Source organism: Geotrypetes seraphini, chromosome 9 (genome assembly GCF_902459505.1).
Source record: "Geotrypetes seraphini chromosome 9, aGeoSer1.1, whole genome shotgun sequence".
In the NCBI taxonomy this organism is placed as follows: domain Eukaryota; kingdom Metazoa; phylum Chordata; class Amphibia; order Gymnophiona; family Dermophiidae; genus Geotrypetes; species Geotrypetes seraphini.
This window is the reverse complement of record NC_047092.1, coordinates 3,696,928-3,713,932: the sequence shown is the minus strand read 5'-3', so window position 1 is coordinate 3,713,932 and position 17,005 is coordinate 3,696,928. Positions and strand designations below refer to the sequence as shown.

At 44.4% G+C, this 17,005-nt stretch overlaps 1 protein-coding gene across 1 annotated transcript in view; it reads right to left on the bottom strand.

Moving 5' to 3' along the window:
• GRM3 (glutamate metabotropic receptor 3) overlaps window positions 1-16,758 on the bottom strand; it is a 67,116-nt gene extending 50,358 nt beyond the window's left edge. Inside the window, exons 1-2 of the mRNA XM_033958967.1 lie at window positions 16,288-16,758; window positions 2,369-3,224 (exon numbers count right to left, since the gene is read on the bottom strand). Coding sequence (XP_033814858.1) covers window positions 2,369-3,224; window positions 16,288-16,758 — 1,327 coding nt within the window. The remainder of the gene's footprint in view (window positions 1-2,368; window positions 3,225-16,287) is intronic.
• Window positions 16,759-17,005: the final 247 nt, after the last annotated feature.

The following is a 17,005-nucleotide window of genomic DNA, read 5'->3' as shown; positions in this document are numbered from 1 at the left end:
AATCCTTAACCCTACTTCTCTGCCCTCCAACCCAGCCAGATGATTAACCGTTCCCCTTAACTGTATCCATGACATCCTGTTTGTCTGTCTTGGCTGTTTAGATTGTAAGCTCTTTGGAGCAGGGACTGTCTTCTTTGTGACTCTGTACAGTGCTGCTTACGTCTGGTAGCGCTATAGAAATAATTCATAGTAGTAGTGTGAAGAGTTTCAGTCTTTGGGAAGCAGAGCTGAGACTGTGATGTCATAATGCCTCATTCCACCAATAAGAGCCAACCTCCTCAGTGATGTCACAATGGCTTGATTGTCCTGTACTCCCCTCTGCCCTCCAAACCAGCCAGCAGATTAACCCTTCCCCTTAAATGTATCCAGGACATCCTGTTTGCCTTGCCTGTTAAAATTGTAAGCTCTTTGGAGCAGGGACTGTCTTCTTTGTGACTCTGTACAGTGCTGCTTACGTCTGTTAGCGCTATAGAAATAATTCATAGTAGTAGTGTGAATAGTTTCTGTCTGTGGGCAGCAGAGCTGAGATTGTGATGTCATAATGCCTCATTCCACCAATAAGAGCCAACCTCATCAGTGATGTCACAATGGCTTGATTGTCCTGTACTCCCCTCTGCCCTCCAAACCAGCCAGCAGATTAACCCTTCCCCGTAACTGGATCCATGACAACCTGTTTGCCTGTCTTAGCTGTTTAGATTGTAAGCTCTTTGGAGCAGGGACTTACTCTTTGCGACTCTGTACAGCGCTGCATGCGTCTGGCAGCGCTATAGAAATAATTAATAGTAGTAGTAATAGAGCTTTGAGATCTGGAGATCAAAAGTTGTTGGAACTGATAGTGCAGACATTAAGCTTTGGAACGCATTGGTGGGACAGTTACGACTGTGTTCTGATTGGTTAAGATTTTAAAACTGATTGGCAATGCGATGGTTTGTTACAGCATTTTTGTGACATGTCCAGTTTTCAGTGGCATAGTGGGTTATTTTAAGAGCAGTTGTTATGATTTTGCTTTGCGATTCTTTATTCTTAAGTTTTTATGTCCTTACTCTGTGAACCGCCTATTTCTGATTTTAGCCACTTCTGTGGCCCATTTTCAAAGAACTTAGACACACAACGTACCGTAGGTTTCTTTGTCGCTTTGTGTGTCTAAGAGCTTTAAAAGTGAGCCCCTATATCTTTTGCAAATTGATCCTAACACATTTGCATGCACACATTATTCCTGGAGCTCTCTCTGAACTATTGCCAGACATTCATTTATTGCTTCAGGTTCTCAGCAATAATTTTATGGGGATAAGTGTTTAGAGAGTTTCAAACTGCTGAAGAAAGAAAAAAAATAGAAAGATTGAGTGCCTGAGTCAGCAAGGTCCTTTTTCCTTAGATATAGAAGGAGAAGAAAAGCTTTAGCCAGCCTGGCCCTTAGGGTCCTATGGATTAAATATGTTTTCCATAGATAGAAAATGGGAGAACATCATTTGCATAAAAGCACCTTGTGAAAAAGAGAAGTTTTCCTAAGTGCAGAAAAGGCTTCAATTATGCAGCCTCTCCACTTAACCTTATGTTTCACATTTATGGCTTGTTGGCTCTTAACACATTTCAGTTTGTTCCTCAAAAATTCTTGACCTTGTAAATACTGGAGCCCTGTAGAGGCCAATCAAAAATCCAAGACCACAGCTCAGCGATTCCATAATTCTTTAATTCTTGGAATATGAAACTAGAATGTGCGAAGTCGATTTATTACTTCCAACTTTGTAATGCCAAAACCCTATGAAAAACCGCTATTGGGGAGATATCGATATTACTTGTACTCTAAGGTGGTGTTTCTCAACTCGGTCCTGGAGTCCCCCCCTTAATGCACAATGAATATGCATAAACTTGATTTGCATACACTGCCTCCATTATATGCAAATTTATGTTCATGCATATTCATTGTGGATATCCTGAAAACCCGACTGGCAAAGGGGGGCCTCCAGGACCCAAATGGGAAACACTGCTCTAACGGGAAATTTTCAAAGCCAGTTAGCCAGCAAAAGAGTGACTTACTCGAGTGAATTCAAGGTCTCTAAACTGATCTGCGTAATTTGCTTTTTATGCTTTTGAGGGGATGCATTTTTATATAAGATTTGAGGATGATATTACCAGACAAAGTGAAGCATAGGAATAGTATATAAGTAGCCAAAATATGTGCAAATCTGCTCCTGTCCTGAGGCTGCCTTGTGAGTACATAACGAGAAAAGCTTTATACCAGTTTTCTGAATACAAAAGCAAAAGGGAGTAAGTTGTACAGAAGAAACCTAGCTAGAGAAATAACTGGACAACGCAAGACATGCTAAATTGTGACCACCATTTTCAAAGACAGTTAATGAGATATTACCTGTAAAGTTCACTTTCAGTAAATAGTCCTTGTACAGTTTCTTCCCATCCAGAACTTTCATGGCATCACACAGTTTGGTAGTGTTTTGGCAGAGCGCCCTTTGCATGTTGTGCAAGGCGTGAGCCATCGCGTACACGGCATTCACCACAAACATGATCTTGGACTCTTGTTCATAATTTGAGCTATCAATACCGAGGCGTCTATCGCACGCTTTCACGTGGGGACTTTTCGTCCGAAGGCTGCACTGGAACTTCTGTTCCCAGAAATCCTTGAACCACAGGTTCCGGTGATTATTGTACGGGGTGAGACTCTTAAAGTATGCATCAAACTCCTTAACAGGGTGAGACGCAAGTTCCAGCGTTATTGCCCCGTACGCTATGTGCTCACTGCCCTTTACGATGCTCTCCTGTGCACCCCAGCCGTCACTGGCAATCCATGTAAATGATGCATTAAATCGATTGGCGGCTGCAAGCAGCTCTCGGGTGTCATCACTGCGCATGAAGAGCACCACCACTTTTGCAGTGGGTTTCTGCAGCAGCCCCAGGATTGTGTTGTCGTACGACTTCTTGACGTTGGACCGGCCAACTTTTTCTGACGTGGCAATACAGATGTTTCTGAGCCGGGCCTCTTGCTCGAAAGCTTCGATTCCTGTCTCGCCATAGTCTCCTTCAGAAGCAACCGTTGACACGTACGTCCAGTTGAAGATGCGCAGAATCTCGGCCATTGCCTTGGCTTGATAGAAGTCAGGAGGAACCGTCCTTGCAAAGTAGTCATAACGGGACTTGTCACTTAGTTTGGCACTGGTGGACGCGTAGCTTATCTGAGGAATGCGGAATAATCGTAGCAGATTTGCAACCTAGGAAGAAACAGTTTTTAACATGCTGTAAGAATGAGAAAATACATTAAAAATGAATTATTCACATATAATAAAGTCCCTACAATTTGCTCTCTCTCAATGTCAGCTGTTTTATGAATTAGGTGACTTTGCTGCCATTACTGGAGGTTATTTTTGAAAAGTTTCCCCAATGTAAAGGCTCTTTTGCGTTCCAAAATGGTGCTTGTCTATAACTCTGGCTGTCTATCTGGGTATACAAACATGTGGTGACAAAAATGTATATACTCATGCATGTAACCACTGAGGGGGAGTGGGGGGATTGCAATGCATACATGTACTTTATAAAATAAACCCATAAATGTGCAGAGTAAGTATTTTAGAAAGACACACAAGTGGCTCATGCTGCCTTTACAAAATACCTATATATAGATCCTTCCATACGTATATCAATATATTTAGTTGAATTATCAGAACGTGGGTACAAGATAGTGAATAATTACTGAAACAATCTTCGCCTTAACTCTCTCATGGATTTGTTTTTCTGAGTGCATTTTGCAAAAAAAAAAAAAATATAAAATAATATATATATATATACATATATTTCTTAACTTTCTAACAATTAAAGAATGCATTCACTTATCTGAATTGAATGCTCCAAAAGTTATCAAATTTCCAGGAATCCTCCTGCCACATTACCATACTTTGCCCAGTTACATCAGGGATAAGGCTCCTATGAATATCAAAAAATTCCAATCAAAGTCCGACAAAGATCAACATCTTTGTGTCAAGTGAATGAAGAAAGTGGGCCAGAAAGATACTGAATATGGAATTCTTTTGATATTCACCGAAGCCTTTTCCTGACACAGCTGGGAGAAGCACGATATCATTTTGGGAGGTTTCCTGGAAATGGATCACTTTTGAGCATTCAGGGGTCGATGCTTGGCCTGTGATAGTAAGCGGTTTGTAAGCCACTCGCAGGCGTGGGCTGCGTTAACTCTGGATCTAAAATACTGGGGCGTGTCCAGTTTTGAACATCCAGTTTACTGTTGCAATCTGTATGCTAAGCACATACCAGTCGATTTACAGATCAATGATTCACTAACCTGCCCGAATCGGAACAATCCATTTTCAATTCAGGCAGGTCTGACGAATTCACTAACCTAAAATATGCAGATGGGGGCGATCGGAGGAACACTCCCATCTGCTTGCACAGATCGTGCATGCGCAGACCCGTCCTAGCCACAACTTTTTTTTTAAACTTTTGCTAGTCCGTGGGTTTAACCCGCTTCAGCAGCCTCTTCCCTCCTTCCCTTCAGTGCAAGCCCGCGGGTTTAAAGCTGGCGCTGCACTGCGGCGTGCAGCTCCGCTTTAAAACCACGGGCTTGCACTGCGCGGAAGGGCGGCAGAGAGCAGGAGAGTCGGGGCGAGCAGGCATGGGGTTCGGGTTCGGGGCTGACAGGTTAGAAAGCAGGGCGGCAGAAGGCAGGGCAGTCACAAAGGGCTTCAGCGACTAGTCCTGAGCAGTCGCTTTTTGCGAGCCCAGTCGGATCGAAAAAAAGTTTAGTGAATCGCGTCCCTGCTTACTTTGCACGCAGTTCCCCTCATTTGCACGTGCGCAACGGACGCGGATTGCTACACAGGTTAGTGAATACTGCAGGAGGGAAATCTGGTCGCTAAGGGCGATCGGTTTGCTTAGTGAATATAGCCCTAAGTTAGGACAGCCTTTCAGGTACCCTAAATTATTTCACTCACTTAACTGGTTAAGTACTGACTCTACCTCTGAGCTGTCCCAGCTAACCCAGTTAGGCCCAAATTCTCTATAGTGTGCCATAAGATAGGCAGCAGTGGGAGCCCTAATGCCACATAACTTAATTGCTCTAATTGATGATAGATGGTGCCATAATTGACTGTGTTGCTTAAAACCAATTAAAATCTAATTACAAAAAAATGTAGGCATTTGTAAGCACCTACATACCACAATACCCAACTCTCATCCATAGAGGTGTCTACATCTAAAGTAGGCGTGGTTTATGCCAGAAGTGGATGTAGGCACCTCTATGGACTCAATTTTCATCAAAAGTAGGCATCAGAAATGTAGGCCTGTAAAACCCTGGTCTACATTTTCAGCACCTACTTTTGACGTGGCTGCGATTCTCTAAACGTCATTGTCATGTGATTGACACACGATCGGTGCTGCTTTCCTAAGCAGCCACCCCAAACGGTGCCATTTAGAGAATCCAGCCCTTAGTGCTTTGGCAGGCACAGAAGACTTGCCATACTTGAAGGTCCTTCAAGCTCAAGATCCTATTTCCAACAGTGGCCAACCCAGGTCTCAAGTATCAGACAGAAACCCAAAGAGTAGCAACATTCCAGAGTTGAGATTGTGATGCCATAATTCTTCATTCTACCAATGCCTTAAGAGCCAACCTCATTAGTGATGTCACAATGGCTTGATTGTCCTATACTTGAATCACATAAGAACATAAGAGCTGCCATACTGGGACAGACCACAGGTCCATCATGCCCAGTATTCTGTTTCCAACAGTGGCCAACTCAGAACCCAAGTACAAGACAGAAACCCAAAGAGTAGCAATATTCCAGAGCTGAGATTGTGATGTCATAATGCCCCATTCCAGCAATGCCTAAGAGCCAACCTCATTAGTGATGTCACAATGGCTTCACTGTCCTATACTTGGCTCACATAAGAGGTGCCATACCGGGACAGACGACAGGTCCATCAAGCTCAGTATCCTGTTTCCAAACATGGCCAACCCAGGTCACAAGTATATGGTGAGATCTCGTAAGTGTGAAACAGATTCTATGTTGCTTATCCTAGGAATGTAACAGCAGTGGCAGTCATCTTGATGAATAAGACCTCATCATATCTTTCCTAAGAAAGATCAGATGTAAAGTATGCCCAGAAACATGTGTCGTCTCCTTAACAGTGTAGGTCAACCTCATCATCGATATTGCTTCTAATGGACTTTCACCAACTTCCTCCAAGATTACCTCATACATAATGAACTCCTAGTAGGAAACAGTGTTTAATCAAATATATTAGTTGAGTCAATATTTAAATCCAAATCAGAATTTTCTTTTAAAAATGTTGGCTGCAGTGTTTAAATCATCCTTGTATAGTCAACATTGCTGAATACGAGGGGGGTTTGAGAGTTTTGGCAAATTTCCATGAGATGGTGTCAAAATCCATTAAGTCATCGATGCCATCAATGGGTATTTTGCAGTTTGTCAAGACCTATTTTTTCAATGGGTTGAAAAAACTGGAAACTCGCTGGATTTGATGGAGCAGACGTTGTTTAACTTGCATTTTTACCCAGAGAGTGGTGGAAAACTGGAACGCTCTTCCGGAGTCTGTCATAGGGGACAACACCCTCCAGGGATTCAAGACAAAGTTGGACAAGTTCCTGCTAAACTGGAACGTATGCAGGTGAGGCTGGACTCATTTAGAGCACTGGTCTTTGACCTGGGAGCCATCACCTGAGTGGACTGCTAGGCAGGATGGACCACCGGTCTGACCCAGCAGCGACAATTCTTATGTACCAAAAACACCCTCAGATATCGTCAGTGGCGCTAAATGTCTGTACAGCTGTTGAGCTACGAGTGGATGACAGCAATGTTCAGGCACTATCCATACAGAGGTAAAGTAATTTGTGGGCCAACAAATGATAAGAAATCTAGCAGGATAGAAACCCCCACATGAGCTGTGTTTTGCCAAGCTGTATCCTAGATGGTAACACTGTCAGTTGTGATGAACTACCGGTACTCGACCGCAAATACCAACCAAGATCTGTGGTCAGAGAAATGAAATAATTCACAGACAGAAACATCTTAACTCATCGTTTTGCTGAAAGACATCTCATGCTGGCTCTTCCAGTGAAAGGCCAATGGAGCATGTTGGAGATGGCAAACAGCAGACTCAAGCCTTGTTTTCCTATGATATGTGACCCCTGTTTGACTCTATTTGAAAGATTAGACTGCAATATATTTTGAAAGGTTTTTGCCACTACTTTGCATTGCTTTTCTCGTTGTTGTTTTTGTTTTTTGGTTTTTTTTTTGCATCAATTCAAAGAGACTTCTTTGAGTTCATAGCATATAATGAATATAGGCAACCTATCATGGTGTGTTTAAAAGTGCTTTGAATCAAGGCCTGGGTACCTTGCTGCCACATTTTCTGGGTCGCTGACTGCATTTCTTGTTACTTGAGGATTTTCTCTGCCTCTTCACCTAATTCACAGAATAATCACTTGGCACCGCCACCTCTGTTATCAATGCTGTTCTCACATCGGTAGTGTTTAATTAGCCTCCCTCTGGGTCGATGCAGTAAGCTTCCATTACGGCTGCACACTGATGCTTCGCACACGACTTCCTAATGCAAGCCAAATGCAAAATTAAAGCTCCCCAATGTAACAGTAACCAAATAGTATGCAAATAGGCCCTGTGTACAAAATATAGAAACTTAGAAACATGATGGCAGATAAAGGCCAAATGGCCTATTTGCAGCATCCTCTTCCTATTGGCTAAGGCTCTTAGCATTTGCATCTCCTCTTCCTATAGGCTAAGGCTCTTTACACCTGCATTGTGAGGTCATAGAAACATGAAGGCCCATCCAGTCTGCCCATCTGCAGCATCCACTATCTCTTCTTTTCCCTAAGAGATCCCACATAATGTCCCAGACCTTTTTGAATTCATACACAGTCTCTGTCTCCACTACCTCTTCCGGGAGACTGTTCCATGCATTTTCCTTAGATTACTCCGGAGCCTATCACCTCTTAACTTCATCCTATGCCCTCTATTCCAGAGCTTCCTTTCAAATGAAAGAGACTCGACTCATGCGTATTTACATTACGTAGGTATTTAAATGTCTCTATCATATCTCCCCTCTCCCGCCTTTCCTCCAAAGTATACAGATTGAGATCTTTAAGTCTGTCTCCATAAGCCTTATGATGAAGGCCACTGACCATTTTAGTAGCTTTCCTCTGGACCAATTCCATCCTGTTTTTATCTTTTTGAAGGTTCAGTCTAGATTTGCACATAATGAGGTCTCACCAGAGTCTTATACAGGGGCATCAAACCTCCTATTTCCTACTGGCCATACTTCCCCCTATTGTGACCAATCAGACTCTGTGCCTGACGTGTTCCCAGAGCCCAGCAGCCTAGGTTCCCTGAGTACATTAGGGAGGACTCTGCTGAAGATGAGGTCCTGTCTGACTATTCAGAAGCTGAGGACATGGAAACTCAGCCCAGTTCTGCTAGGTTTGCTCCCAAACCGGTGAATATTAGGTTTAGGCAAAATGCCCTTGTGAGAAACATAGAAACATAGAACATAGAAAGATGACGGCAGAAAAGGGCTACAGCCCATCAAGTCTGCCCACTCTACTGACCCACCCCATTAAGTCTGAGTGCTGATGACTTAGTTCCTTAGCTCGACCCTCGTAGGGATCCCACTGGATGTCCCATGTATTCTTAAAGTCGAGCACGCTGGTGGCCTTGATCACCTGCACCGGAAGTTTGTTCCAGTGATCCACCACCCTTTCTGTGAAGAAGTACTTCCTGGTGTCACCACTAAATTTCCCTCCTCTGAGTTTAAGCGGGTGCCCCCTTGTGACCGAGGGTCCCTTGGGAACGAATATGTCGTTTTCCACCTCGACACAACCTGTGACGTATTTAAATGTCTCAATCGTGTCACCCCTGTATTTACTCAACCATCCACAGGGGGAGCCCAAGAGAGCCTCAGAACAGCACAGGCACACTGAGAGCAGGGCGTGGCTTTCCCCCTGAAAAGCCAGCTGCTTTTCCTCCAGAATCAGAGAAAACAAGGAAGGGAAAGGGTCCTTTCTCCTGTGCTCAGCAGCCAGCCAGACCAGAGCAACTGAATAGCCTGGAAACCATGGAAGTGGATAATTTAGCTCCATGCTAGGAAGCTGAGGCCATGCCTCAGGAGGAAGAAATGGACATGGTTGAACAGGTATTTCCAGACCAGGAAGCTATGGAAATAGGAGTTGCCTGAAAGGCTAGTAACTGAAAAACTGTGTTTTCTTTTTGTGAAGTTGTCCATGCAAGCCACTGTTTTGAGGTGAACTGTTTTTGAATGCTGTTTTGTAGTTTTGCCTGGACAATTCCTAGGTCTTGAGTTGCAGCTTGCAACTTAGGGAGAAAGAGGTTTTTTTTCAACTTTCTCCTTTGTGCTACCTGGGCCCACAGCACTACTGTGGCCCATTACCAGGCCCCAGGTGGGGGAAGGGCTCTTTAGCTCTAATGTTTAAAGGACTGTTACTGGTGCTTTCCCAGTTTGTTTTGCTGGGGAAATGTTTTGTTTTATTTTGAACTGCATGGTTTTTGTTTGAGCGCAGTAAAGCCCAGGAACTGTACTGATGGGGAGAAGTTTGTCAACACCTCGGGTGGGAATATGTGAATATTATTGAAGACAAACTTGGCAGTTCTCCCACCCCAGCTCAGGAGCAGAGCTGAGGGCCTCCTGAACATTTACTTTTTTGCTTTGGTGTTTTGTAGAAATAATGCAGTGAAGGTTTTGGTTTTTCACTGTGTTAAGTGAGATTAACTTTCTCTAGAGTTAGGCCTAAACCCAGGTGAGGCCTAGCTGCAGGAAGCGGTGCCAAACTTGCTAAGGCACCGGGACTTTGTAATGTATATCCTGATTTGCTTACCAGGATTTTTGCTTTGAGTTTTTCCTTTTTGTTCCTTGTTTGCCATTCTGATTTTGTTTTGTGGAATAAAGAACCCTGGATATAATTTGACTAATTACCTCGTTTCCTCTTGACTGATTTATCTGATATTTGGCCTGTGGGGACTGTTTGAGCAGCACGTCAGCGCAATTTACCTGTGGTCCACCCGGGGCGCTATTCGCCTAGTCCAGGGCCCGGTGGCCACACTATGCACCCTAGCATCCTTCAAGCTTTTGCTGTCACCTTTCCAACCTGTTTGGCCACCTTTATATCATCACATACAATCACACCAAAGACCCGTTGCTCTTTCGTGCACAATAGTTCTTCGCCCTCTTAACCAGTGTGCCGTGGCATGCCAGTGTGCCTCCTGAGATTTCAGGTGTGCCATGACACATTGGCGAGGAGGAGAGTCATCCATGCCAGCTGACTGCCTACAGGACGTGCCTCTCGTGACGAGGGACACGTCCTGTAGGAAGTCAGCTGACGCAGATGACTCTCCTCCTGGCTGGCGTCTCTCCTCCTCTCCCTGCATGTGATGTCATCACTTTGACGTTTGCGCACTTCTGGGTGCCTTCCGGCCGGGGCACTGAATTTAGTGTACCGCTGGCCGGAAAGTTCCCTCGGGATTTTGCAGCCCTGATGCCAGACACAGGTGTGCGCTAGTGGCAGTTCGAGGTTGCACTCGGGTCCGAGCATCAAAACGTCGCATTGGTTCCCTGTATTTTATGTGCACATATCTGCAGTGCTGGGAATGATATTCTGTGCATAAAACCTTTTCATTGCTGATATTTATATACAAAATAGCATTCCAGGACACGTATGCACAAGCCTAGGATGTGGATACAACTGTGCTCAGAAGCTGTCTATAGAATCAGGCCCTTCATCTCTCTTATTTGCAACCCCAGTTTTGGTACTTTTTGGCTCAGTGGGTCACATTTATTTAATTTCTTACCCACTGCGTGCAAGTGTTTGAAGCAGAGCACATTCTGGTCTTTTTCTGTCCCTGGACAGCTCACAATTTAATTTTCTACCTGAGCCAATGGAGGTTAAGTGACTTGTTCATTATCACAAAGAGCTGCAGTGGGATTTGAACTCTGGCTCACTAGTTCTCAGCCTGTTCCTCCAAGCAGTAGGCTCCTCCTCCTCCACAGGCTTTTTTTTGTTTTTAACTATGGTCTTTGTGGAACGAAGAGAAGCAGCTGTGTGTCGTGTTTGCTGGCTGTCAAGAGAAGAAATGGGCATGAAATCATGGCTAACGTGAGCGAGAAAGAATGAGCCGACCTTGGTGTTAGAGCCCTGGCATCGTGCTCAGCCTTTTAGTCTTCTGCGCAGAATACCTAATAGATTTAAACATGCTGCCTAGGACTTTAGCTCAGGTGCAGAACTGCTTTTGCATCTGCACACCCATCGTATTGTGGGATAAAGCCACACTAAGCTTGTGCAAAGCCCTATTGAATTGGTCCGTCTGTTTGTTCACTGGAAAGAAATGTACTGGTCTGCAATGCTCTCTTTTGAAAGCGTTAGCCTTTCATTTTTGCTTAGAGCTACAGCCTCAGCATCCTGAGGTTGTGGGTTCAAATCCCAAGCTGCTCCTTGTGACCCTGGGCAAGTCACTTAATCCACCCATTGCCCCGGGTACATTAGGAAGAGCGCGAGCCCACTGGGACAGACAAGGAAAATGTCTAAATTCCGTCCAGGAAGTTTTGGGAAAGGTTCGATTATTGCCATAACATGTCCCAAGTGTAAGCATGCCCAAGGCCTGCCCAGAACATGCCTCCCTTGACTATTGGACACACAGTGGCTTGGACACCTTACAAGATGTCCAGAAAGACGGTTTCGAAACTTGGCCATCCCGGCGATTAGGACTTCCAAGTGCCGACTTATGCGGTTATTTGGACGTTTGCATTTTTGGGGGAAATGAGCCTCTTAAGTTATAGGTGTAAATCGGCAATGTGCACAAGTGGTCGCATTATACAGAATCAGGCCCTTTGTGCATAAATGTTGTTGCGGGATTAACTTTATCGTTTAGGTGCACAGTTGGCTTAGGGGTAAGCATTAGCAGCTTAAAAGCCCTTACCATGGGAGGTCCTGCAGTAAGTCTGATATTAGTAGGCGCAAACCGTGCAGTAAAAACTATTTTCATTTTTAAGGCAGTGGGAGGTACGGATGGGGGGGGGGGGGGGGTGGCATGTCAAGGCAGAGACTGCACCATGCCGTATTACTTCCTGAGCCCTTACCACCAACAAAATAAGTGTCGGTAAGTGCTCACATACTTATATGTTTAATGGGCGTTTGATCATGTCAACATTAATAATAATAATAATAATAATAATTTTATTCTTATATACTGCCATACCCAACGAGTTCTAGGCGGTTTACATCAATTAGGTTAGGATCCGCATTGACATACAGATTTACAACAATATATCAGGTTTACAACATAATTAGCCGAGTTTGGCAGATGAAGAAGGAGGAGGGTAGAGGAGAGGGGGGAAAGAAGTGATCAAGAAGGAGGAGCTGAGCCGGGCAAAGGTCAGGCGATTACCGAAAGGGGGCGGTTAGGGGTCTTGTTTGCTGACTAGGTGGGTTTTGAGTAGTTTTCTAAAGCCGAGGTAAGTGGGGGCCTCCAGTATCATTTGGGCTAGCCATGGGTTCAGCTTGGCTGCTTGGAAGGCGAAGGTTTTGTCTAGGAATCTTTTGAGGTGACACAGCTTTAGCGAAGGGAAGGCGAACAGCTGAATTCTGTGGGATTTCTTGTAGGAGCAGTAGAGGTTAAAGTGGGGATTGATGTATCTTGGTGAATAGCCATTTACCGATTTGTAACAGAAGCATGTGAACTTGAAGAGCACTCTGGATTCGAAAGGCAGCCAGTGGAGTTGGTGGTAGAACGGGGTGATATGTTCCCATTTCTTTAGGCCATAGATGAGGCAAACGGCGGTGTTGTGGATCATTTTTAGTCTCCTGGTAATTTTCTTCGTGGAGTTCAGGTAGATAATATTGCAGTAGTCTAGGACAGTGTTCTTCAACCTTTTTACACCCGTGGACCGGCAGAAATAAAAGAATTATTTTGTGGACCGGCAAACTACTAAGACCGAAATAAAAAAACACATTTTCGCCCCATCTCCGCAAGCTCGGTCCCCACAAACCATCTGATCCCATCTGCACAAGCCTCAGTTATGATTTTATATTGAACGTATTTTATTAAAGTATAAAAAGAAACAATATTCTGTACAATTGTCATTTTATAAATATAAATATTCAGAGCAAGGACCAACAAAACCCCTGTCTCCCCTCCCCTTCACATATATCCCCTCTACTATCAAGAAAACTGAACAAGCCAAATTATTACAGAATGCTACACAGAAATATCATGCTAACAGAATACTGCAGTCACACATGATAGGAATAGTGTTAGGCTTTGCAGTCCCCAGTTATGTCTCTAGCAGGATATATATTTCAAATCTGATATATTGTAATGACAAAATAGAAATAAAATGATTTTTTTCTACCTTTTGTGGTCTCTGCTTTCATCTTCTTTCCACTCTTCCTTCCAGCGTCTGCCCGTTCCATCCACTGTCTGGCCTCTCCCCCTTCCATATGTATCTGACTTCTTTCTATGCCCCTCTCCCCTTTCCATCCAGCCTGTGCCTCCTCTCTCCTTTTTACATCATTCATTCCAGGTTCACTGCTTTCTTCATTTTTATCTCTCCTACACCAGATCTAGCATCTTTATCCCTCTCTCATTTCTCTGCTGGCCCCCTTTCCAGCATCAATCTCTCTCTACTTTCTCATTCCTCTGTCTCTCCCCTTTCCCTCATCTGATCTCTCCATTCCACCCTGACCCCCTTCCTCTCCTGTAATCTCCCTGCCACCTGTTTCTTTCCTTTTTCCCTTCTCCCTTCCCTCCTTCCCCCTATCCAACATTAACTCTCTTCCTATCCCTTTCCCTCATCCCCTCCCAGTAGCATCTCTCCTTCTACCTCCCTCCAGGTCCAGTAGCAGCTCTCCCTTTATCCATCAGCTTCCCAGCCTCCAACAGTGGCTTCCTCTCCTTCCAGCAGCTCTCAGTACTTGCCTGCAGCAGTGATTTCCTTAGGCAGCCTTGGGTCCATTGCTGCCTCTGAGGAAAGGGGAAGTTGCCAAAGTAAATCACTGCCCTGGTAAGTACAGAGCTGCTAGGAGAGGAGACAGCCACTGTTGAAGGCTCCCCATGATCTTACTCCTGCTGTGCCCTGCACATTCGCGACTCCCCCCCCCCCAAGTCTGCAAAAACAGCTTTGCGCTGCAGGCCCTGCCGCCCAAGACGAGCCGGAGGCCCCTACCCGCCGCATTCTGCACGTGGGCAGACTCTCAGCACAAACGCTGCTGATGGCCCCAATCGACACGCTGACGCCCCCCCCCCCCCCCCTTGCGCACGCTGACCATCTCCTCTCTGCCTGCACTTTCCCCGCGGCCCTCTTCGGTGACTCGGCAGGGGCAGCGATCAAGACAGGCTGCCGATATCGGGATCTTTCCTCTCTGAGTCCCGCCTATTTTGTTTCAACTTCCTGTTTCCGCATAGGCGAGACTCACAGAGGGAATGGCCGACGTCGGCAGCCTGTCTTGATCGCCCGAGGCTGGGAAGAACAGAAGATTTCCGCAAACACCATCGGGGCAGGAAATTTAACGGCGTCCATCTCGCCGGTCCTGCGCGGACCGGCAGGAATTTTCTGCGGACCGGCACCGGTCCGCGGACCGGCGGTTGAAGAACTGTGGTCTAGGATGCTTAGAATGGAGGCTTGCACACGTGATCACATGAACAACAAAAGCTGGAAAACGCACAGTCTAAAGATTCAAATATTTTTGTAGTAAGTCTGAAGTTTTTGATTTTGAACATTTTTTTAAAGGTTTTATTTATTTATTTTAAAAAATTTCTATACCGTTTTATTCCAAAACGGTTTACAACAAAATTACATACATAAAATATTGAAACAGGTCAGAACATATAAAAGCAAAAGCAGAAAGATTCAATCCTTACAATAGGTCAGATGCTCAAAGAAATCATCGACAAATAATTGCGTTTTCAACCGTTTCCTGAATGAACTCCTAGCACCACATTTCCGAATTTGGACAACGAGGCCATTCCACAGTTTTACTCCTGCACAAGAAAAGGTCATAGCATTCATTTCCACATACTTGGGATTAGCCTTTGTTTTCAACAGGGCTGAATTTTCAGAGTGCAATGATCTTGATGGTTGGTAACCAGACATCAAACTCTTAAAACATTTGGGAATCGTGCCATATAGAAATTGATGACATAGCATAATTGCTTTTTATATTGGATTCTAAATACAACTGGTAGCCAATGCAGTTGTCGGAGATATGGGATAATATGCTCATTTCTTGGTGTTCCGATTATCAATCTGGTTGCACCCAGGTCTGAGCACCAAAATATCGCATTAGTTCCCTGAGTTTTATGTGCACACATCTGCAATGCTGGGAATGATATTCTGTGCACAAAACCTTTCAGGGGTGATATTTACGGTATATGCAGAATAGCGTTCCAGGACCCATGTGCACAACAATGCTTAAACTAGTGAGTATATGCCATTCAGCTCTTCTACAATATCCCCAAATTCTGTATAGGGCTCTAAAAAAGAGGGCCAAAATTTACACATGGATCAAAGATGTGTGTGCAGATTAGTTAACCGACGAGTCATTAATGAGTGCTTCCCAGCACCGTCCCCCTGGCCTGCCCACATTTTTTTGGCTGGTCAGAATCGATATTCAGCAGCACAGCTTAAATCACTCTGAATATCAGCCTCTTTGGCTCTCTTAGTCATTGCCGGAAACCCTTGTCCTTTTGGATATTCCTTTGCTCCTCTCCCTCTAGGGCAGAAATCTCCATCTTGGCTCAGATCGCAAGCTACATCTCAGCCTCTCTCTCTCTCTATTCCTGGAATCTGCATCATCTTTTTATCGGTCAATTGATCAGCATCCATCTCTTCAGTCACTAGCAACTATCCATCTGTATACTCAGTCTCAATCCTTTCCTTTATCTTCTTAACTCAACACTACCCAGCCAGCAATTATTGAACTGAAGTAGCCTCAGAGAGATTGCATTGAGCCAGACTCGGAGCAGGACTCTTGGATTCAACTATCTGCAGTAACTTACTTGGGTTCAACTCGAGTACAGTAATTTACTTTATTTATTTGAAATAAACATTTGGAAATTATGAAAGCGAGTCTCTTCTTTGGATGTTGAACTGGTTTAGTTGTATACACTGTTCTAGTTCTCCCTGCAATTATTTTAGCCTCTGTTCGTACAGGCCAGAAGTTACTAGTCTCATTTGCATAAACGTTTGCTACTAGAACAAGGCAAAAAAGAGATTACAATCTCTTACCTGTATAGAAACACTGCTGTATGAGCCACCAATTACGCCTGCAATGAACAATGGGTTGTTCTCTTGGATGGCATAAGATCCATCAGGGCACATAAACTCGGCTTCATCCACCTTAGTCAAGGAGGCCCTGACAAATTCCAGTGACTGCTCCAAAGCGTAAGTATCCCTTGAACATGTGTCCAAAATATGAACTCCAAGCTTAATTCCAGGAAGCAAGGACTTATCGCTATTGATTTGATCAATTGCAAAAAGCATGGCCTCCAAGCGTTGGATTCCCCTGTCTTCATTGATCCTTCCGCATTCTTCAATTCCATTGCCTTTCTCTTTGATTGGAAACAAACCACCTAAAACCAGATCTCCTTCTATCTTGATTTCCCTCCTCACAAAATTATGGTCACTTAGAGAAAGCAGCAAACCTCCTTTGGAAAACAACGTAAGGGCAAGTACCTGCAGCCTGTACAACATCTTCATTGGCCCTCGTTAGCAGCTTGTAGAAACATTACATGGAGTGTTGCAGAACTGCCTTTAGATCCAAGGCCAAGTCCTTGAAGGAAATGTCCCAAAAGCATCAGATAGACCAACCGGTAGGTGCAACAACACATTCCTAAAGAGAGAAGCCAAGATAGAAGAGACATTTAGACACACTGGTTTTCAAAATTGTCTACCTTGGAAGGGACAAAGATAGCTTTGGAAACCCAAGGATGTTGGTTTATCTGTT